Below are 24,552 nucleotides of genomic sequence, written 5' to 3' on the forward strand. Positions count from 1 at the left end.
TTTCTCTCTAACACACTATGTTGGTTTTGGGAGTCCTGCAAACAAAAGCAGTAATAGTACTGCCTAGAGGCCCTTTAGAGAAATTACAATAATCACCAAAGTCTGCCTCTAGTTTTGCTCTTCATGATCAGGGAAGGTGTGGCATCAAGTGGCTGATGATGGTATTGCAGCCTGTAAAGATTTTAATGGACTAAAATATATTAATCCTGAAAACATAGAACCATAGAGTTGGAAGAGACATCAAGGGTCAAGTCCAACCCCCTGCCATGCAAGAATACATAAATATCCCTGTGACAGATGCCCATCCAGCCTGTTATCGAGTTTGGATTTATATAAGTTTTGGGTGCCAAGTGATAAAAAATCATGACCCCTGACTGACCCCATTGCCAGCCGCCATTACCCCAAAAACGAGCGGACCACGTAGCCAGGCAGCCTTGCAAGTCATGACTATAGCAAAGGTAGATTTAAACCTTTCAGAACCAGTTCTGGGAGGTGCCTTACCAGTTTTTGCAGGCAACCCTAAAGAACGAGGACACAGGAAATTTGCCTCTCCTATTGATGGCATTAAGTACTCAGCCATCTAGATAGTGGTCCTCTCCCAAAGAAGTGGCAGACCCCTTTTGTGTATCCATTGTTTAGCTTTAGTCTTAGGCAATAGACAGCCATCAAGACCTTTGTTCATCAGATAGCTATAGCCTGAGGATATGTTTCGCAGTATAAATAGGACCTAGATTCCAGCCCTTCCTTGGGCTTGTGAGCTGAAGTTCCCAACCTCAAACTCTGTCGAGCAACTGCTCCAGAGATCTCTTGGGCACTGCGCCCCGCTGAAATCACTTGGGCAAGCCAAAGCCCACTGTCTCTTTCGGGCCTCTTGTTAGCTTAGCCCACTGGAACTCAGCTCCTAGCCACCGCGGTCGCCGCCTGCTTTCCCCGTTCCCCGCAGCTGTGTCCACCTTCCAACATCCATCACATCCGTCACTTGGAGAAGACTCCTAAGGTAATTATTTCAACTGTGCTTCTATCCTTTCTCTTTTACTCCCAAACTCTCCCCGCCCTTGCTTTAGCATTGAATGTGTGTGTGCGTGTGTGATCCCTTTTGTAATAAATGTTCATATTTTAATTGCAACTCATTGGCATTGGAGTTGGACTAGATGACCTCTGGTATACACATAGGGACACGATCCGCTGCGTGCGTTGTTAGGACACGCCTCTCGTATTTGAGCTAGTTAAATTCCCCTAATGCGATCCTTCCTAACAAGCCTTTGCTTAAAAACCTCCAAAGAAGGAGACTCCACCACCCTCCAAGGGAGAGTCTTCCAGGTTGAATATTAGGAAATTCTTCCTAATGATGAGGTGGGATCTCTTTTCTTGTAGTTTGAATCCAGGTCCTCTTCTCTGCAGCTGCAGAAAACAAACTTGCTCTATTTTCAGTATGATATCCCTTCAAATATTTAAACATGGCTATCATGCCCTCTCTTAAACTTCTCATCTCCAGAATAAACATACCCAGCTCCTTAAGCCTCTCCCCATAAGGCATGGTTTCCAGATCTTGCAACATTTTCAGCAAAATAACTTGAGATGTATACCACAGGAGCCCCCTTAGTATCCATGCTAAGATGCAGGTTCCTAGTTTTCCCAGTCTTTTTTCTATGGCAGACAGATACACACACAGAGAGAAACATATTTTCTTTTGTTACTATAGAAGCTGCAGATTAAGTCGTGCACCAGATTTTTTAAAGAAATGTAGTAGAATAATAATAATAATAAAAATTTTATTTGTATACCGCCCTTCTTAAAATCAGGGCGGTGCACAGCAGACACATAACAATACAATAGTACAATTTTACAAGATTAATTAAAACAATACAATAAAAATAATAAAATTCATACCGGCAAGACAGTGCTGACCAAGGCGGGGGGGAGGAAGGGTATTCTGGGGCAAGGTCAGGGTAAGCCTGCTCAAATAGAAAGGTTTTTAACCCCTTCTTAAATTGGGCTAGGGAGGTGGCTGAGCGGAGCTCGAAGGGCAGCGAGTTCCAGTGGGTGGGGGCCGAAATGGAGAAGGCCCTCCTAGAGGTGGAGATATATTTCCCCTCTGGAACTCTTAACAATTGCTGCCCTGATGATCTGAGGGTGCGGGACGGATTGTACGGAGAGAGGCGGTCCTCCAGATACCCTGGGCCCAAGCCATTTAGGGCTTTATAGGTAATAACCAACACCTTGTATTGCGCCCGGAAGCGAATAGGCAACCAATGTAGGTCTTTAAGGACCGGTGTTATATGACTGGCCCTGGCAGAACCAGTGACCAGTCGGGCTGCCATATTCTGCACGAGTTGCAGCTTCCGGGTATGGTACAAGGGTTGCCCCATGTAGAGCGCATTGCAGAAATCCAAACGAGAGGTCACCAGAGCATGTACTACAGTTTCAAGGTCCCCCCGGCCCAGGTAGGGTAGCAGCTGGCGTATCAGCTGAAGCTGATAACAGGTGCTCCTGACCGTCGCATCCACCTGAGATGTAAGGTGGAGCGACGAGTCCAGGAGCACCCCCAGACTGCGTACTGAGTCCTTCACGGAAAGCGTGATTCCGTTCAGGACAGGTGGAACCACCGCCAACCCCGAACCGGGAGAACCTATCACGAGTACTTCCGTCTTTTCCGGATTCAGGCTGAGTCTGTTTTCCCTCATCCATCCCATTACCGACTCCAGACAGGCCACGAGAGGAGAGACGCCAACCCCGGTCACTGCATCAGTCGGAGACATAGAGAAAACTATTTGGGTGTCATCAGCGTACTGATAACCCCGCGCCCCATGTCTCCGGATGTCAGCCAAATCTTGGCTGATCGTCCAGGGAGGTGATGCAATAAAAACATCACTCCACTTGATTATTATTATTATTATTAACCTTTATTTATAAAGCGCTGTAAATTTACACAGCACTGTACATACAATCTTATAAATGCATCCTTCCGGGAGGGTATATTTCCATCTTCACTAAAATTAGCTATAGTGAAACCTCTCTTAAAGAAACTCTCCCTGGATCCCCTGTTGAGGAACAACTATAGACCGGTCTCTTTATTACCATTCTTGGGCAAGGTGATCAAGAGGGCAGTCACCTTCCAACTCCAAGCCGTCTTGGATGAAGCTGATTATCTAGACCCATTTCAAACTGGCTTTAGAGTGGGATATGGAGTTGAGACGGCCATAGTCGCCTTGGTCGATGATCTCCATCTGGGTATCGACAGGGGAAGTGTGACCCTGCTGGTACTGTTGGACATCTCAGTGGCCTTGGATACCATCGACCATGGTATCCTTCTGGAGCGCCTGAGGGAGTTAGGCATTGGAGGCACTGCACTCCAGTGGTTCCGTTCCTACCTCTCGGGTAGATTCCAGATGGTGAAGCTGAGGGACAGTTACTCTCGCAAAAGAGAGCTGACATCTGGCGTTCTACAGGGTGCCATTCTGTCCCCCATGCTATTCAACATTTACATGAAGCCGCTGGGAGAGATCACCTGGAGACATGGAGCACTGTTTTATCAATATGCTGATGACACTCAGATCTACCTCTCCATGTCTCCAACTGGTACAGTGACTGAGGATGGCACCTCTCCTCTGGATGCCTGCCTAGGGTCAGTAATGGGCTGGATGAGGGAAAACAAACTCAAGCTGAATCCAGAAAAAACGGAGGTACTTGTGACAGGTTCTCCTGGTCCAGGGATGGAGATTTGCCATCCTGTCCTGGACGGGGTCACACTTCCCCTAAAGGACAAATCCACAGTCTGGGAGTACTCCTGGACTCATCGCTACAGTTGTCATCTCAAGTAGATGTGATGGCCAGGAGTGCTTGGTACCAGCTTCAGCTGATACGCCAACTGTGTCCCTACCTGAACTGGAAGGACCTTGAAACAGTGGTAATCTCTTTAGACTTCTGCAATGCACTCTACATGGGGTACCTTTGTACCAAGTTCGGAAGCTTCAACTAATTCAAAATGCACCAGCCAGACTGGTCAATGGAACTTCCAGATTAGACCATATAACACCTGTTCTAAAATCTTTACACTGGCTGCCAATTAGCTTCTGGGTGCAATACAAAGTGTTCGTTATTACCTTTAAAGTCCTAGATGGCTTGGGCCCGAGTTACTTGAGGGAACACCTCTCCCTATGCAATCCGCCCTGCACTCTTAGAACAACTGATAAGAATTTACTTGACCATCCTAAAGTGAGATTAACAACTATTCACCAGAGAGCATATACCGCTGCTGCCCCCATGCTTTGGAACAACCTTCTGGTAGAGATCCACCTCTTATCTACCTTAGATGCCTTTAAGAATGCATTAAAAACGGAGCTCTTCTGGCGAGCCTACCCCCCCCCCCCCCCCAGATCTTTTATAAAGAATGGTTTACCCCCAGGTCAAAAGGCCAGTTATTGATTTTATTGCTGTAGTTTTAGAGATTGTATTTTAGACATGTATTTTAGACACTGTATTACTGTATTTCTTGTTGTAATCTCGCTTCGATCCCTTGGGAGAAGCAGGAAATATAAATAAAATGTTATTATTTATTATTTAAATTCAACAGCACTGCTTAGCACCTGGAGGAAACACATGCTTATTCCTTTTTGTTGGTCCAAGTAAAAGTATAACACAACCAAGATGAGATACTTTTTATTCAGGTGGTGTTCTTCTAATTTATATTTTTTTAAAAAAAACAACTATAAAATCCCCAGAGTTATGACATAACAAAAATCTGAATCAATGAATGGCCTTTCATAGGTCATCTCTATGTAAAAGTAAGCTGGGTCAGCATGGTGTAGTGATTTGAGTGTTGGACTAGGACTCTGGGAGACCAGGGTTTGAATCCCTGCTCAACTGTGGAAATCCACTTGGTGGCCTTGGGCATGTCTCGCTCTCGCAACCTTGCAGTGGCAAATCCCTTCTGAACAAAGCTGCTCAAGAAATCCCTGTGATAAGTTCACTTTAGGCTTGCTATAAGTCAGAAAAGACTTAGATTCACAAAACAACAACAATACAAAATTGTCCTCTGTCCCCAAATGGCACTGTTGCTGAACGTAGTGGGTGCCATCACCTATTAAACTGTTTCCAAGTGTTTTGTTTATGACATGGGTCATTGAAGGAAACAAGCTACATGTAAGTGGTGAAACATCCTGTCACTGGATATTAAACATGTTTCCCCGCACTTTTAATCCTTGTCAGTTTGCTGAGTCCACTTTTAGCTGTGACCAGAACCTTGGGGAGGCCACCAGCGTCAGATGACAGAACTCATAACTGAGCACAATTGAACCTCCTCCTGAGTGGAAGTTCTTCCTCCGCTTTCTTTGAGGGGGTGGCATATACTGTGGCATATACATAACAATATAAGAAGGGCTATCTGTCAAAGCAGCACGGAAACATTGGATTTTGCATCACAGCAACTGCATCCTCAGGGTCTCTACGTGTTTTTCTGCAGATTGGATGGACTGTCACCAGTTCATCAGAGCACCTCCTTGGGACATCTTAACCACTGCTTACATGAATACAGACATTAACACAGAGGGCTAAACTTTGGTGAGGTATGTCTCCTTGCGACAGATCATTTGCAGCACAATAAATTTCTCCTGGAACCCACCTACACTCATTCTTGTGAGGCCTGTCGAAGTCCTTGAGAATAAAGGACATGCTGGCTGGCTCCAGACAAGAGCCTTTTTATCTACTTAATTTGTTTACTCAGATTTAGATCAAGTCCCATGGTAAATGAGAAGGCTGATTACAGTATTACACAATTGAAAAGCCTTTGGTTATCTCTTGAGCTCATTTATCCAGTCTTTTCTGTTAGCTTTACAAAAGAAATAGCTCTCTTCTTGCAATATTGCCAGCCCAGTACCAGCATTTGCAGAGCCACTTATTAAAAATACAACATCCATTTGACAACCTCAGTGTTTTGTTGTTTGCTGTCATATCAACTTTGACTTATGGCAACCATCTGAATAAAAGGCCTCCAAGTTTCCCAATCATCAACTGCTCTACTCAGGTCTTGCAAACTGAGGACCACTGAATCAATCCACTTGTAGTGCAGTCTCCCTCCTTTCCTACTTCCTCACTCTATATCAAGCATTATCATCTTTTCCAGAAAGTTATGATATGGTAGGCTCCGATTGGTCATTTTGGCTTCTTGGGAGAGTTTGTAATTTGTTGAGGGTTTGTAGTTTGTTATGGCACCAGAGCTCTCTCACAAAACTACAGTTCCCTGAGTTCCATAGCATTTAGCTATGCAAGTTCAAGTGGTGTCATATGTGATTGTTTCTGCAGTGTGAATGCAGCCCTAGCTCAAAATTATTCTTCCTCACATGCAAAGACAAAACAGCAAAAAATTATAAAATTGCATTTATAGTGGAAGATGGTAGATCCTGCAATACCTCAACATCTGCAGGGCAATTCATCAATCCATCAGGACTAGCCTGGAAGAAGGAAGAGCCCTCCCTCCAATCCAGGCCTTAGAGGGGGAGAAGAACCACTGGACCTCATCCCCTTTTCCTCCATCATTCCCTTCTCCTTTTGTTTCGTGTCTTTTAGATTGTAAGCCTGAGGGCAGGGAAATGTCTGATTAAAAATAATAATTGTAAGCCGCCCTGAGAGCCATTAGGGCTGAAGGGCGGGATATAAATACCTTAATAAATAAATAAATCCACCAACTCCACCTACATCTAGCATGCTAGGAATGACTGCTGTTTTTCCAGCCTTTGCCTCTTTCCTTCCTTTACCCACTTCTTCTCTTTTCACCCTCAGATATTCCCCATATTTTTGGACTGTGGCTATGAGTCCAACTGGATTCAAAGTATAGGGCTTCATGGAATATGGCCTTCTCCCAGACTTTGAATCCCTGGTTGTTTAGAACTTTCCTTGTGCTGTCAAAGCTACACTGTTGAAGTTCAACAGATGCTTTGTCATTAACATCAGAGTTGCAAGATCATCTGTAGCAAGTAGACGAGTGAGACAATACCTGAGCCATAGGACAGAAAGGAGTATAGTGGTTAGTGGCAGACAAAAACATCTCCTCTCAGCCAAGAACTTTACGGAGTGACCTTGGATGGACCAGTGATACTATCGCACAATCCAGGAGTGGGCAACTTTAGTGAATCCATGGACCAATTTTCTGCCATTGGAACAATTTCAGGTTTTAAAGAAATATGGTTTTTAAACAATATTAAACAGGGCAGGATGGCTTTGCAACATATTTAAAAGATACATTGTTACTCCTGGAAACCTCTAGGAGAAGTAGTTCACACTTTTTTGGTCAGTAAAAAGTAATTGGTAAATCTGATCCACAGAAGCAGCTTCATGGGCTGCATGTAGCCCAGGGAAGCACTTAGCTCTAATCTAACCTCCTTGTTGTTGTTAACTGCCCTCAAATCAGCTTCAAATCATGGCAACCCCATGATTGAGATGTTTCCAAGCCCTCCTGTCCTCAACTGCTCTGCTCAGGTGCTGCAGGCTTATGGTCGTAGCCTTTATTGAGCCTTGGGTCCCATTTTGAGAGAAAGACGAGATAAAAATAAAATAAATAAATAAAACTATCTGGTATGTGATTTTCTTCTCTTTCTACTGCCCTTCACCTTTCCTAGCATTAATGTCTTTTCTAGGGAATCACACCTTCTCGTGATGTGGTCAAAGTACATCGTCCACCTCAGTTTCATCATCTTTGCTTACTGGCAGAATTCTGTTCTAAGACCCTTTTACAGTATTTGTCTATTTGGCCATCTATGATATCTGCAGCACTCTTCTCTAGCACCAAATCTCAAATGAGTTGATTTTCTTCCTATCCACTTTCTTCACTGTCCACTCTCATATCTGTATATGGTGATGGGAAATATGATACCTGGATGATTCTAACTTTGGTATTCAGTTTAACATCTTTGCACTTTAAGAGCTTGCCTAGTTCTTTCAGGGTTGCCCTTCCCAATCCTAATCTTCTTCTGATTTCTTGACTGCAATCCCCATTCTGACCAATTATTGATCCAAGGTATGAGAAATTGCAGGATTGTTGTGAAACTGGAAGGAGAGGAGGCACACACACCACCCTGGGATTGTTAGAAGATGAATGGGATGAAAATGTCATCATAAATAATGATATACAGTGTCACCATAAATAATGATATGCAAAAGGGTTTGCTAGCAAATTTAAACAGACAAACCAAGTGGCCAAGGGAAGGATTTTATTCTGCAAAGCAATGAAGGAAGAAAGTTCATGTGTTTTTTGTCTGGGCTTTTCCGCACCAAGGGAACTGCCACTGGCAAACCTTCCACATACTACTGATATGTATAACGCTGATGTTTAGCCCCAGCCGGGATCAGAAGAGTCCCAAAACCAGGGTGGAAATCAGAATTTTACAGGCCACAGAAATATGGGGGTTTGGATTGAGGAGTAGGCCCTGTCGCAAAACTACTTGTGAGAAGGGAATCACACTTCACTGAGCTGTGATGCAAGGAACAGTGTGTATGCACTGGAAAGTACTTTTCTTGGAGCAGCTTTGGATGCCATGGAGAGACATGGCTGGCTGAATGGGAGGATCTGTACATTGGGCTGGCATCCAGATCTACTTTTAGATGACAGAAGGCGCCTGGGAGCCTCTTCTCAGCTCCTCTGTGAGACCCACTGCCCAAACCCAGAGACAGGAGTGCCTGGCTCAGGAAGCACATGATTCTTTCACACCGCCCAAGCAGCATCTTTCCATCAAAAAATCATGAGGCTGCAGAGCGATGGGTGAGAATTCGTTACATTATTAATATTCTCTCTGACAAAGGAACATGCTTTCTTCTGGCTTTTCTCCAAAGCATTTCTCTTTCTTGTCCATCTTGCCAATTTTATTTGGGCACAGATCTCTTCATTAGGAACTCCTTTAGAGTCTTTGGAATTTAAAGCTGAAGCAAAAGAGGACAAGTTGTTGTTATTGTTTGCCATCATTTTAATGATTTATGGCATCCCTATGGATGAGAGCCATCCAAGAGCCCCAGTTATCAACTGCCCTGCTCAGGTCTTGCAAACTCAGGGCAGCCATGGCTTTCTCAATTGAATCAGTCCACGTGTAATGTGATCTTTTCCCACTGCATTCCACTTTATTGAGCATTATTGTCTTTTCCAATGAGTCACTTCATGATATATCCAAAGTACAACAGCCTCCTCACTTTAGTCAGCAATTTACTTTTGCAATTGCTCAAATATGGTTTAGGCCATTCATGGAACTCAAATTCAGTTGCTAGGTTGTTGTTAACTGCCATCAAGTCACATTACAACAGAATCCTTATTACAGTCATAGACCAGCACAGATTAAAAAAGAGATACAGAATAAAAGAAAGTAAAAACGCAGGTTAAGAACAATATTTAAAATACCCTTTTCAGATTTCCCAGCTCAAGCATAGCATGCCAAGATTGGTACTAGTCTACTATGGAGGTCATTGCTTGGCGAATTTTAATGGCAGCTGCACAGAATCTGACAACATTATATGCTATATCAGGGTTAATAATAATAATAATAAATGGTTTATTTATATACCGCCCTTCCAAAGATCAGGGCGGTTAACAAGAGATAAAAATTACATAAAAATATCAAATATACAAAGTTAAAATACAATAAACACAAATAAAAAACAATAACAAATAACAAATGCCCCTAGGTTAGGTACCCATTGTCTGTGCGGTCGTATGGCGGGGGGGGGGGGGGGGGGCTTATAAGGGCTAGTCGGGGAATGCGATGCCAAACAGGTGGGTCTTCAACTCCCGCTTGAACTGGGCCAGGGAGGTGACTGAGCGGAGCTCTAAGGGCAGCGTGTTCCAAAGGGCCGGGGCGGCGATGGAAAAAGACCTCCTAGAAGTGGAGGATAGCCTCGCCCCGGGAACCCTAAGGAGTTGCTGCCCAGATGTTCTGAGGGTGCGAGGCGGAATGTATGGGGAGAGGCGGTCCTTCAGGTAACCTGGGCCCAAGCCATTTAGGACTTTATAGGTCATTACCAGCACCTTGTATTGCGCCCGGAAGCAAATGGGCAGCCAATGGAGGTTTTTTAGAATCGGTGTTATATGGCTGGCCCTGGACGTGCCAGTGACCAGCCTTGCAGCCATGTTCTGCACCAGTTGAAGCTTCCGGGTTAGGTACAAGGGCTGTCCCATGTAGAGTCCATTGCAGAAATCCAATCTCGAGGTTACCAGGGCATGTACCACAGTTTCAAGGTCCCTCTGGGTCAGGTATGGGCGCAGCTGGCGAAGCAGCCGAAGCTGATGACAGGTGCTCTTGACCGTCGCATTCACCTGAGCGGTCAGGTGAAGGGACGAGTCAAGAAGCACCCCCAGACTGCGCACGGAGTCCTTCACAGGGAGCGTGACCCCGTTCAGGACAGGTGGAACCACCGCCATTCCTGGACCAGGGGAACCTATCACGAGTACCTCCGTTTTCTCTGGATTCAGCTTTAGTCGGTTTTCCCTCATCCAGCCCATTACTGACTCCAAACAGGCCACGAGAGGAGAGACGCCGTCCTCGGTCACTGCATCAGTCGGAGACATAGAGAAAATAATCTGGGTGTCATCAGCGTACTGATAACCCCGCGCCCCATGTCTCCGGATGATCTCTCCCAGCGGTTTCATGTAAATGTTAAATAGCATGGGAGACAGAATGGCCCCTTGAGGGACCCCAGTTTTAAGGGGCCTCTCATCGGAGCACATGTCTCCCAGCTGCACCATCTGGGACCTCCCAGAGAGGTAGGACCGGAACCACTGGAGCGCAGTGCCCCCGATCCCCACCTCTGCCAGGCGTCCCAGAAGGATACCATGGTCTATGGTATCGAAAGCCGCTGAGATGTCCAAGAGCACCAACAGGGACACGCTTCCCCTGTCGATGCCCAGACGGAGATCATCGACCAAGGCGACCATGGCCGTCTCAACCCCATGACCAGCCCGAAAGCCAGTTTGAAATGGGTCCAGATAATCCGTTTCATCCAAGACCCCCTGAAGCTGGATTGCAACCGCCCTCTCGATCACCTTCCCTAAAAATGGCAGCAGTGAAACAGGCCGATAATTATTATACACCAGGGGGTCGAGGGAGGGCTTTTTTAACAAAGGTTTTACCACGGCCAATTTGAGAACAGATGGAAATTGCCCTTCCCTCAAAGATGTATTAATTATCCGGTGCAACAATGAGGTTACAACCGGTCCCCCCTGGGCTGCTAACCACGAGGGACAGGGATCGAGAGAGCAGGTTGTCTTCCGAACGCTTCCGAGGATCTTGTCCACATCCTCGGTATTAACCGACTCGAACTGATCCAGCTTAACTAAGTCCACGGAGGCCCTGGACGCCTCTACGTTAGGTTCTGCCTGAATGTCGGCGTTAAGACCTTCGCTTATACGAGAAGTTTTATCCACGAAAAAGTCGTTAAATAAGTCACAGCAGGCCTTAGAAGGTTCCAGGATCTGGTTCGGGGCAGGAGGGAGCTGAGTTAGCTCCCTGACTACCCTGAACAACTCTGCTGGACGCGACTCCGCGGACGCGATACGAGCACCATAGAACGAATTCTTTGCTGCTCGTATCGCCTCTCCATAGTCCTCTAACCGTTGGGCTAGGAGAGTCTTGTCGTGTGAGCGAAGGTGTTTCCGCCAACGGTGCTCTAGCCGTCGCAGCTCCCGCTTCCTTGCCCGGAGATCTTCCGTATACCAAGGCTTGCGTTTGGAAGCGGGTCTGAGAGGGCGCTTGGGAGCGATACTGTGTATAGCCCTCGAGAGACCGGTATTCCAGATACCAGTCAGGGCATCAACAGAATCGCCGTCGCTTCCAACCATGTACCCCTCTAGGGCTTCCTGGAACCGGGCAGGTTCCATTAGCCTTCGAGGGTGGACCATTCTAATAGGTCCACCACCCCCGGGAGGGATCTGGGTAGAGACCTTGATTTTCACCTCAACCAGAAAATGATCCGTCCATGGCAAGGGGGAAATATCAAATATTTCCACCCACGGATTTTCCACATCAGAACAGAAAACTAAATCGAGGGTATTACCCGCGCAATGCGTGGGACCCTGGATTAGCTGGGACAGGCCCATGGCAGCCATGGTGTCCATGAATTCACGAGCCGCACCGGGTGGAACATAGCTGGCCGTGAGTGAGATGTTGAAGTCACCCAGGACAAGTAGCCTGGGCGTCTCCAACATCAGCTCAGCGACCAGCTGTGTCAGCTCGTTAAGGGAGTCCGTTAGCGCACGGGGTGGCCGATACACCAACAGAATCCCTAGACTGTCCCTAGCTTTAAGGGTCAGGTAAATACACTCAATATAGGATGTCTGTCTAATGTGGTTCCTAGTGAGGGACACGGTGTTCCTATGTATCAAGGCCACACCCCCCCCCCGCCCACCTAACCTGGGCTGGTCCTTCACCGAGAACCCGGCAGGCAGGGCCTGAGCCCACACTGCATCCCCTTCAGGCCCCAACCAGGTCTCGGTAATGCAAGCCAGATCACAACGACGGTCCTCCAACAGGTCGTGGAGGATGTGGGTCTTGTTGTTAATTGATCTGGCGTTGCACAGGAGCAGCGACAGGGTTTGTGGCACGGTTGGAGCGACCCTCAGGTCCCTTAGGTTGGGAGGGGGACCGGAAGGAGAGATGGATATGAGGCATCTATCTCGCCTTCCCCTGGAACGCAAGTCCCTCCTCCCACCACCATACCTCCCCCTGCCCCACACTACCTCAATAGGAGCTCCGCTCAGAACGATGTCATCCCCTTCCTCCCCAGCCCACGCATTCCCGCCGTCCATACCCTCCCCCCCACCCACCCTACACAAACAAATAAAGGGCAGAGGTAAGACACTGCAGACATCCTCTGCCCAATCTAACCCACAGCTTCCCTAGCCCCGTAAAAAACTGCGCAGCTGCGCAGCTGCGCAGTTTCGGAGTCCTGCTGGTGCTCCGCAGTCCGTGGGTGGCACTCCCGGGGCGGTGCGCAGCTGCGCACCTCCGACACCCCGGGAGGAGGCCACCCGGCTGTAGAGCGGCTTGGCCGCGGGCTCCGGTGGAGAAGCAAAGGGGGCGTGGCGGGGAGGTCCGACAAGCGGCTTAAGAGCTCGCCGCTCTCACCTGGCGAGCTCCACAACCCAGCCTTCCCCCCAGAGTCTTAAAGTGCCCCTCTCCGGCTGCCGTCCAAGGGCCCAAGCTGCCTGTGGCAAAGGAGTCCTGCTGGTGCTCCGCAGTCCGTGGGTGGCACTCCCGGGGCGGTGCGCAGCTGCGCACCTCCGACACCCCGGGAGGAGGCCACCCGGCTGTAGAGCGGCTTGGCCGCGGGCTCCGGTGGAGAAGCAAAGGGGGCGTGGCGGGGAGGTCCGACAAGCGGCTTAAGAGCTCGCCGCTCTCACCTGGCGAGCTCCACAACCCAGCCTTCCCCCCAGAGTCTTAAAGTGCCCCTCTCCGGCTGCCGTCCAAGGGCCCAAGCTGCCTGTGGCAAAGGAGTCCTGCTGGTGCTCCGCAGTCCGTGGGTGGCACTCCCGGGGCGGTGCGCAGCTGCGCACCTCCGACACCCCGGGAGGAGGCCACCCGGCTGTAGAGCGGCTTGGCCGCGGGCTCCGGTGGAGAAGCAAAGGGGGTTGATGTCTGAAAGCTACAGAAAAGTGTAAAATTGACTAGTGTGTCTTTGGTATTTATGCAATAGAGGTGAAATAAGACTGAGGTGGATGTCCCTGTAGTATAGTTGGCACTCCATATCCACAGATATTTTTATTCACTGATTCAAACATCCATGGTTTGACAATATTAAAAATACATTCCTCCCTTCATTTTCGCAGACTTTGAGTCCACAGTCTCGGTCCTTTGTGGACCAGAAAGTGCGGAGGATTAAAATGGTGCACGTGCCCCTGACTCTCTCTCTCTCTCTCTCTCTCACACACACACACACACACAAATTCCAAAAGCAAACCTTGATTTTATCATTTTATGGAAGGGACACCGTTTGACGATGCCATTGTATTGAATGGAACTTGACTATCCATGGATTTTGTTATCCACAGAGGGTCCTGGAACCAAACTCAGCAAATACCAAGGGCCCACTGTATGAGCACTGAAGTAATACATGCTCTGTTGTTTCTATATGGCCAGAGTCACAGGGGCATACTCTTTCTGAGAAGGGGGTCTTCTCATATCGGCCTTCAAGGACAGCTGAGGGGAGGGCATGACATCGTGCCAAAGTAAAGGCTCTCTGCTGTTTAGGTACTTCAAGTTTAGCTAAGTATGCTTCAACAGCAATATCTGTTGAAGTCATTAGCAATAAAAGTTTGAGCACTAGCTAGATTCAGTTGTCGCTCTATATCTACCATCCATTGTTTGATAATTGCTTTAGCCTTATCATATCCCATGCTATGCCATTGCCGTCAAGTCAACTTTGACTTATGGCAACCCTATCAATGAGAGACTTTTGAATGCCCAGAGAATGGGAAGTCCTACTTGTAGAATAATAGCTCAGGATCACCAGTCCTTGACATTGTGGTTAATTGGGTGGGCAATCACTTTTGGAAGTTTTCTTATGTTGTGCTATTTTTTCTATGGAGGATGTCAGATCTCTTGTGGCCCCATTCCTGGAGTGTATTAGCAATACACAGTTGTTGGGGTTGGATCCCACTTTAACTGTTCCGGCTCCATTTTACAGAATCCGGAGTTTGGAAGGTGTGGGATGTATAATTCTCTGCTAAAGAACTCTAGTGCTGCAGCACTACAGAATTTAAGTACTTCACCAACTACAAATCCCAGGATTCCAGGGGCTGGAGTCATGACACTTAAAGTAGGATCAAACTGGTACAATTATGTAGTGTGGCTACCCTCCTGAGCTGCTTATATTTTAGACTGTGTGATGGTCAGCTGTATATTTGCAGAGATAGGAAAGCTTACAGAAAACTGTATTTAAAAGAGGGTGCTGATAACATAGAGTCAGCGTGGCATGCTGGTTTAAGCGTTGGGCTACAACTCTCAATTCCCACTTCAGCCATGAAACCCACTGGGTGACCTTGGGCAAGTCACATGCTCTCAGCCTCAGGGGAAGATAGTGGCAAACTTCCTCTGAACAAATCTTGCCCAGAAAACCCAGTGATAGGTTTGCCTTAGGGTTGCCATAAGTTGGAAATGACTTGAAGGCACACAACAACAAGCTGATAACATGCTCTCTTCCCGCTCCTTGACTAGGCTGCTTGCTTTGTTCCTATCAGTTCCCATTCACTTCAGTGGAGGGTCTGCTTCACACATGGATCTCATGGCGCTTTTCCTTCCATTGGTGTGAATGGAGAGTTGGGAAAGCTTCACCAGAGCTGCACTCCCCGTCACCATTCGTGCACAGCCTCACTTAGTGGATGTAACTTGTTGTGTCAACAACAGATGCTACTTTAGAATCAGTACTCAATAAATAAATGCCACAGACCACCTTGTTTTAGACAACTTCAGATGTTTAGAGTAAAGTCAGTATTAACTGAAATAATTGTGAGGATTATATGACCCCCCTGAATGATGTGTGTGGGAAGACTGGGGAGAGGAGGGTGGAGAGGTGTCAATGGTGTTGTTTCCAATCAATCAAGGAGCTAATTTGAAACTTGGCAGCATCCAGCAACACTTTCTTATGGAAAACTGTTGCCATATTGCATCATCTGGTTACTGGTGGTGCTGCTTTGACTCACCTGCCTTCCCCCGTCACAGCTGCAGTGCAGAGAAATGTCCAAAGTGCAGTGCAGATGATATGCTTTATGGAGTCCATTACCACCTTTGCAGATAATCCTCTGTGAGGATGAATATCAATGCCGTGTTGCTGTTTTCTGGAGAAAGAAATGTTGTTCCTTTCCATTAATCTTGAGAAAGCCTTGAGCAAAGATACAAATATGTCTTTCACTAAAATAAACCATCACTAAATTTTTGAAGGTAGCTTCAAAAATGCAACTAGATTTCCTTTCCTTTCCCCTCCCCTTTCTGTTTTTATGCTGCAAAAGACTAATACAGGTATGTTAACTCTGCCTTTTTTAAAATTAGCAACTGCCTTGCGTATATAGGATATTGCGTATATACAACACTGGAATATTAAGGCTGTCAGAAAACTAGGCTTTGGATTTCTATAATGCTTTCCCATTGGACAACAACCCTAAGACACAATGCACCTGAAATGAATGTGGACTGCATAAAAACCACTACTACCCTGTATTCCTATGGTCTGAAAGAGGTCCAAGTGGATTATGACTTGGGTTTTTCTAAAAATGCTTACCAGGATTGCAAGTGAAACTTTTCCAATTCCATGACCAGTCCACTATGGTTGCCTGAAGTCCAGTATGGCAACCATACTGGACATATTTATGTCACCTGCTGCAGAATTTTTTCAGAAGATCTTTTTCAGTATCAATATGCTACAGATTTATTCCTCTTGGACATTTGCTCCTTCTTATGGTTGCTGCTGCTGCTGTTATGTGTCATCAAGTTGGCTTCAACTTATGGCATCCCTATGAATGGGTGACTTCCAAGAGATCCTGTTATGAACTGTCCTACTCAGGTCTTACAGCTCAGGGCTATGGCTTGCTTGATGGAGACAATGCACCTGAAATGTGATCTTCATATTGTTTTACACTTTACCAAGCATTTTTTACTTTTGCAGTGAGTCATGTCACCTCATTATATCTCCAAAGTACAATAGCCTAAGTTTAGTCATTTTGGCTTCAAGTGAGAGTTCAGGTTTGATTTGCTGTCGGACCTACTTACTGTTCTTTTTGGTGGCCCATTGTGCCCATAGAACCTTTCCAGCACCACCTTTCAAATGAATGTTTTCCCCTCCTCTCATAAAAAAATCTTTCATCTCATTAAAAAAAATATCCAGATTTTCTCCCAGTTGGTGTACCCAGAAACCAGTCCCTTCTCCTCTTTCTGTACATCTGCCTCATCTTCCATCAGTCAGTATCACTCTAGGCTTTTTGCAATGGGGACTTCTCAGCCTCTCTGCAATATGTGTGCAGGGAAAAAAGCAAACAGTCCTGGGTTGTAGCCAACTGTGTTGGTGAGCCGACACTAATTCTGCAGCAAAGGGATCAAAATGCAGCAGTTCTGGGCATATTGGTGTTTTGTAAAAACTAAGCATATGACAAATGGCTTTGAGTGAAGCAGGACCCAGATGATGCTGAAGGGAGCAGAAAATTGCTGTTTACAGCCAGGCCATCTCTCTCTTTTGTCCTTACTTTCTCTTTTTCTCCTGCCTTCCCCTTTCTTCCCTCTCCCTCCTGTGAACAGTCTTCTGAATTCTGAACAGGGCCTGACCTCACCTGGTCCTCCAGATGCTGACAGATAAGTAGAACAGTCTTGTTCATTTATAATTTACAAAAAATAACCTTTAAGCTTTTTGACAAGGTCAGGTGCTCAATAGGAGGAAGTGATAAATAGATGGAGTGTAAATAATGCCTCCTGACACCTCCCAAGTTCAGCGCAAGGTTGGAAAGGCTGTTGTGAGCTTTTGGTGGTGTCTTTTTATAAAACACACACACACACACACACAAATGGCCTGATGTTTATATTTGAACAATTTTGTTTTAAGATGAGCTGGCAGGAAAATGCTGCGAAGAACAGCATTCTGGTTTTGCTCTGTGTTCCAAGCTCCCTTCCCCACATAGAAGTTGCACTCTTATTTTAATGTTTTAATTTTTGTAACTCATGCCTGTTTTATTTTGTGATGCTGGTGGTGTGCCTTTGAATTGTTTCTGACTTATGGCAACTCAAAGGTTTTCTTGGCAAGATTTGTTCCAAGGGGTTTGCCGCTGCCTTCTTCTGAGATGGAGAGAGTGTGACTTTCCAAGTTCACCCAGTGGGTTTAACTTTATTTATTTATTCTATTTATTTTATTTCTATGCCGCCTTTCTCCCAGAACAGGAGCCAAGGTGGCTGACAAATCAAAACTCTTTAAAAATGTATTATAATAAAACAAAGCATCCCCAAAAACAATATAAAATTACCAATGTGAAAACCACAATAAAACCATGATACCCACCTCATTAGCAAATAAAGAAGCCATCCCATTATCATACATTAAACACCTGCCTGAATAAAACTATTTTTGCTCAGAGAGAAGGCAAGTAGGAAGGGGGCCAGTCTCACTTCTCGTGGAAAGGCATTCCTGAGGATGGGAGCAGCCACCAAGAAGGCTGTCTCTTGTGTCCTCACCAAGCAAGCCTCAGATGATGGTGGGACCAAGAGAAAGCCTTCCTCCGGTTCTTCAATAATCTGGACATAAGCTGTATAGAGCTTTATAGGTCATAACCAGTACTTTGAATTGTGCCCAGAAATGAACCGGTAGACAGTGGAGCTGTTTCAGTAAGGGAGTTGTATGCTTCCTATAACTGGCCCCAGTCAGCATTCTCGCTGTGGTGTTTTGCACGTACTGAAATTTCGGAACAGTTTCCAAAGGCAGTGTGTTACAGTAGTCCAAACAGGATGTAATCAAGGCATGTCTCACCACAGCCACATCTGACTAATAGCTAGCACATGTAAGGGGAAAGTCAGAAAAGCAAAAGCACTGAATTTGCTTAGGCTTGCTAGAGACATTAAGAACAATAAAGAGGTTTTTTTGAGGGGTATGTCCGTAACAAAAGGAAGAAGAAAGAAATGGTAGGGCCACTGCATGGAGAAGATGGTGAAATGCTAACAGGGGACAGAAGAAAGGCAGAATTAATGAATATCTTCTTTGCCTCAGTGTTCTCAGAAAAAGAAAAGAGTGTTCAACCTGAGGAAAATGGGGCAGAAGACACAATAGGAGAAATGCAGCTCAGAATAAGTAAAGAGAGGAAGTACAGGAATACCTGGTTAATCTAAATGAATTTAAGGGACTAAACAGACAGGCATAAATCACCGGCATCGGGGTTGAGTGGGGGTGTGGTGGCCGCATGCCCTGACTCTGCCCCGATGCTGGCATCACGCTGCATGCCTAACCACACAGTGGGCAGCGTCATACCACTTCTTTCGTGTAGTGTTTAGACAAGCTGTGCCAAACAAATGCAGAAAAGCAGCAGCCGCTGTGGCAAGGGTGTCCTTTTGCCGCTCTAAAAAGGAGCTGCATTTTGCTGGTTCTTTTTGGCACAGCAAAGTGCTGGATCATGTGGTTGCTGCGGGCCTGATCTGGCTCTAAAAGGCGTCACATCGAGCCACCAGTTCGGGGTCATCTGTTTTGCTCCTAAGTCTCCAGGTCCAGATGAACTACATCCAAGGGTATCAAATAAACTGGCAAATGTAATCTCAGAGACGTTGGCAATAATCTTTGAGAACTCCTGGGGAACAGGAGAAATCCCAGCAGACTGGATGAGGGCAAACGTTGTCCCCATCTTCAAAAAGGGGAAAAAAGAGGATCCCAACAATTATCGTCCAGTTAGTCTGACATCAATACCAGGAAAGATTCTAGAGCAGATCATTAAACAGAGAGTCTGTGAACATCTAGATGGCAATTCCATAATCACAAAAAGTCAACATGGGTTTCAGAGAAACAAGTCATGCCAGACAAATCTGATCTCTTTCTTTGATAAAATTACCAGCTTGGTAGATGAAGGAAATGCTGTGGATATAGTATATCTTGATTTCAGTAAGGCCTTTGACAAGGTTCCCCATGACATTCTTGCAAACAAGCTTGTAAAATGTGGGCTAGACAAGGCAACTGTTACATGGATCTGTAATTGGTTGACCGGCCGAACCCAAAGGGTGCTCAGCAATGGCTCTTTTTCATCCTGGAGAGAAGTGACCAGTGGGGTCCCACAGGGCTCTGTCCTGGGCCCAGTGCTATTCAACATTTTTATCAATGACTTGGATGACAGAATTGGGAGCATACTTATCAAATTTGCAGATGATACCAAATTAGGAGGAATAGCTAATGCTCCAGAGGTCAGGACCAAAATTCAAAATGACTTGAATAGACTAGAAAGCTGGGCCAAAGCTAACAAAATGAATTTCAACACAGAGAAATGAAAGGTACTGCACTTAGGGCGGAAAAAATGTTCCGTTTCAAACTTAACTCGGTTGAAAGTTCCTTAGTCATCCATCCTGGTTTCTTGAGACACCTCCCATTTTTCTTTCTCACTGGAACTGTTTGAAATTGTGCCTTCAGTATCTCCCTTTTGAGAAATTCCCATCCGTCCTGAACTCCTTTATCTTTTAGTATTTCTGACCATGGAATCGCCCTCAATACTTTTCTAAGTTTACTTAGAATAATAATCTTCGGTATCTCACAGGTGCAGTGTCTTCAAACATCCCTAATAAACACACTTCCGGGGAGAAAGGAATTGAAATTTTAAACTCTTTCACAATTATTTCATATACACATATCCAATATTTTTTTGCAATCTCACAAGTCCACCACATGTGGTAGTAAGTTCCTGTGGTTTTTTGACATTTCCAACATATAGGACTAACTTTCTTATAGATCAGAGAGATTTTATGAGGGGAAAGATGCCATCTGTAAACCATTTTGAATACATTTTCTTTCAGGTCCTGATTAGCAGTATATTTCAGCCCCCTGTTCCAGATGTATTCCCAGTTTTTATACAAAATATTATGGCCCACATTTTGAGCCCATTTGATCATACTATGTTTAATAGGCTCTTCTTCAGTATTCCATGAAAGGATCAGCTCATAAAATTTCGCAATTGCCTTCCTATTCACTTTGCTAATTAGTTCTTCCCAGGCTGTTTTTTCTTTTGCTATTCCCACATCTGCCATATCGAGCTTCCATCTCTCTTTAAGTTGTCTAAATAGGTACCAATGGCAGTTACTCCCTGATTGGTTCAGTTCTTCTTGAGTGTTAAACATCAAGACTCCTTGCTGGTCTTTTATTAAATCTGAGTATCTAAGCCATTTTTTTTCTACCTATTTACATGTGCAAGAATTGTCTTTGCTAGCTTCTGGAAACAGAACTCCGCCCCTTCAATAGAGAAATGGTTAATGAAAACTCTCGAAATGGCGGAGTTGGATAGAATGACCTCTTGGATCAAAGGGAAAAGTGAAGAACAAGTAATAGAACAATGGTTACCATTTAAGGACTATATTAAGAGAAGATGGCAAAATATTTTGCTAGTCTGATTAAAAATCACGCACCATTGGAAGATGGGACTAAATAAGCATTCCCATATCTAAGTTGCTCTGGAAGCAGAATATATTCTTCCTTGGAAGTTAACTAGTGTAATAGAAGAGATTTTTACCCCTCTCTTTCCTTTTGCCGCTTTTATTTAATATATGAATTATGGAAACAAATATACTTTGTTAAAACTAGAAGCTTTATTGTAAATACAAAGGAGCTATCTGTTTATACTGGAGGGGGAGACATATGGAAAGTCATTTAGAATTTACATATTGTATAAGATAGAGAGGAGTTTGCATAGCAACAGTCTATTTAAACAAAATTATAACTAAACTATAGTGAGGCGCCCCAAAAAGAGACGAGAAAACGTAAAGGTACACTCTTCTTAGAATTACACCTAGGGAAGTTTCATACCCACCCTTTGTTTGGAGATCAATGTCTTAAAGGGGAAATGGAAATAAGACATAACATAAGAATCCAATACTGGAAGATGAAGTTAACTGAGTAATAGGAAGCACCTTTATGTTAAATGTTATTTTAGTCATGTCAAGGAACTATTTGTTTTGTCAATGTGAAATATGTTGTTTGTATATAAGGTTACGCGCCTCATTGTATAATGTGTATAATGTTGTATGAATGTTTTAGTGTTTGTTTGAAAATGAAAATAAAATTTAAAAAAAAATAAAAAAAAATACTTCTCTAAGTTTACTGAAATTCGCTCTCCTAAAGTCTAGAACAGGGGTCGGCAACCTGCGGCCCGCGGGCCGGATCCGGCCCGCCAAGGCCTTCCTGCCGGCCCCTGTGCAGTCCTGCCGCCGATTGCCGCCGAATTCCCCCGTTTTCGCGCCGCTGCGGCCGCCATTTTGTTTTTCAAAATGGCGGCCGAAGTCTCGCGTGACCTCAGGATGGCAAAGGTCATGCGAGACTTCGGCCGCCATTTTGAAAAACAAAATGGCGGCGCCCATTAGGAGGCCTGGTGCAGCCCCTGGAGCACTCCAACAGGGCTCCAGGGGCCGCAGCAGGCCTGCATCGGGCTCCACCTTGCCCTCTGCCCTCCTCCTCCTTATGAATAGAAGAGCAGGGAAAGGAGGAGGAGGAAGGAGGAGAAGCCAGCTGGCCAGCAAGAGCAAGAGCAAGCCAGAGAGAGGTTGGTTGCATCCTTAGGGGAGGGGGGTTAGCCTTCTATTCTGAATTGCGTTTTAGTAGTAACTTGTTAGTATTATTATTATTTATTTGCCCTTGGTGGTCTCTTTCCAAAAACTCCTTTCAGCTCCTTGTGCTTCTCTGGGTTGAGACAGTGGTGCATGCTTTTTCCCTTCTATTCTGAATTGCATTTTAGTAGTAACCTGTTAGTATTATTATTATTTATTTGCCCTTGGTGGTCTCTTTCCAAAAACTCCTTTCAGCTCCTTGTGCTTCTCTGGGTTGAGACAGTGGTGCATGCTTTTTCCCTTCTATTCTGAATTGCATTTTAGTAGTAACCTGTTAGTATTATTATTATTTATTTGCCCTTGGTGGTCTCTTTGCAAAAACTCCTTTCAGCTCCTTGTGCTTCTCTGGGTTGAGACAGTGGTGCATGCTTTTCCCCTTCTATTCTGAATTGCATTTTAGTAGTAACCTGTTAGTATTATTATTATTTATTTGCCCTTGGTGGTCTCTTTCCAAAAACTCCTTTCAGCTCCTTGTGCTTCTCTGGGTTGAGACAGTGGTGCATGCTTTTTCCCTTCTATTCTGAATTGCATTTTAGTAGTAACCTGTTAGTATTATTATTATTTATTTGCCCTTGGTGGTCTCTTTGCAAAAACTCCTTTCAGCTCCTTGTGCTTCTCTGGGTTGAGACAGTGGTGCATGCTTTTCCCCTTCTATTCTGAATTGCGTTTTAGTAATTTCCATGCTAGTAACCGTTAGTATTTATTATTATTATTATTATTATTATTATTATTATTATTATCACTCCGGGGGCGGAGCATGCGGCCCCACCCCTGGAGGGTGGAAGCTCCACCCCCAGCACGTGGCCCCGCCCCCAGAGGGTGGAAGCTCCACCCCACTGCTTCGGCCCCCCCAGTTGTCCGAGGGACAGCAACCCGGCCCCCGGCTCAAAAAGGTTGCCTACCCCTGGTCTAGAATGCTTGTTTGACTATGCCTGGCTTCTCCTTTCCACTGTATAACAAACTCCAGGAGAACATGGTCACTTCCACCTAATGATCCCACCACTTGCACCCCATTAACCAAGTCATCCTTGTTGGTTAGGATCAGATCTAAAATAGCTGACCCCCTTGTTGCCTCTTCCACCTTTTGGACAACGAAATTGTCTTCCAGGCAAGTGAGGAATTTGCTAGACCTTGAGGATTTTGCTGAGTTTGACTTCCAGCAAATATCAGGATAGTTGAAGTCGCCCATCACTACTATATCTCTCTTTTCTGAGTGTGTGGTCATCTGTTCTAGAAAGGCATCATCCAATTCCTCAGTCTGACTTGGGGGTCTGTAGTAGACTCCCACAATAATATCCTTATTGTTTCCCTCCCCTTTAATTTTTATCCACATGCTCTCCACCTGGCTTCCATGATTGATGTCCAGGATCTCTTCACTGGTGTAAATATCTCTGACATATAGTGCTATTCCTCCTCCTTTCCTGTTTGGCCTATTTCTCTTAATAAGGTTATACCCCTCTATTTCCACATTCCAATCATGAGACTCATCCCACCAGGTTTCAGTGAGGTCTATTATATCATATTTGCTTTGTTGTACTAGGAGTTCGAGTTCATCTTGCTTATTTCCCATGCTCTGTGCATTAGTGTAGAGGCATCGCAGACCATGGGTCCCATTTACTTGCTGCTTGTGCAAGTTTTTTTGCCTCCAACTGTTGGGTCCTTGCACTTTTTTTCTTGTTTCCTCTATGTCAGTTTGACTATTTTCGCCATCCCTTTCGCCTTCCTTAATATTGTCTCCCTTCCCCACGGAACTCAGTTTAAAGCTCTCCTGATCAAGTTCTTGAGACTGTTGGCAAAAACATTTCTTCCAACTGGCGTGAGATGCAACCCGTCTGTTGCAAGAAGCCCCTCCTCATGGAACCGCAGCCCATGATCGAAGAATCCAAATCCTTCTCGGCGGCACCATCTGCGAAGCCAGTTGTTCACATCCGCTATTTTCCTCTCCCTTCCTGGACCATGCCCTTCGACTGGCAGAAGAGACGAGATGACAACCTATACATCCATTCCTTTCAGCTTCCTACCAAGCGCCTCGTAATCCCTTTTGATGTTCTGCAGGCTGTGTCTTGCAGTATCGTTGGTTCCCACGTGGACCAAAAGGAAGAGGTATTGGTCAGTAGGCTTGACCAGTCTTGTCAGCCTCTCTGTCACATCACGGATCTTTGCCCCGGGGAGACAACTCACCTCTCAAGACATCTTGTCAGGCCTACAAATCACTGCTTCTGTACCCCTCAGCAAGGAGTCCCCCACTACGACCACACGCCTCCTC

The 24,552-nt window shown here is 45.5% G+C and overlaps 1 protein-coding gene across 5 annotated transcripts in view; it reads left to right on the forward strand.

The window, feature by feature from the left end:
• Positions 1–24,552, forward strand: part of MSRA (methionine sulfoxide reductase A) — a 305,188-nt gene that overhangs the window by 231,636 nt on the left and 49,000 nt on the right. Inside the window, exon 6 of one of the 5 annotated variants that reach the window (XM_089528792.1) lies at positions 17,256–17,312. The exons of the other annotated variants lie outside the window; for them this stretch is intronic. Within the exon in view, the coding sequence (XP_089384918.1) occupies positions 17,256–17,270 (15 nt within the window). The 3' untranslated portion in view covers positions 17,271–17,312. Of the gene's footprint in view, positions 1–17,255; positions 17,313–24,552 lie in introns of those variants that run through there. 5 annotated transcript variants of the gene reach the window in all.

This window comes from Sceloporus occidentalis, unplaced genomic scaffold (assembly GCF_023333645.1).
Source record: "Sceloporus occidentalis isolate IW3139 unplaced genomic scaffold, rSceOcc1.0.p SCAF_6, whole genome shotgun sequence".
NCBI lineage: Eukaryota > Metazoa > Chordata > Lepidosauria > Squamata > Phrynosomatidae > Sceloporus > Sceloporus occidentalis.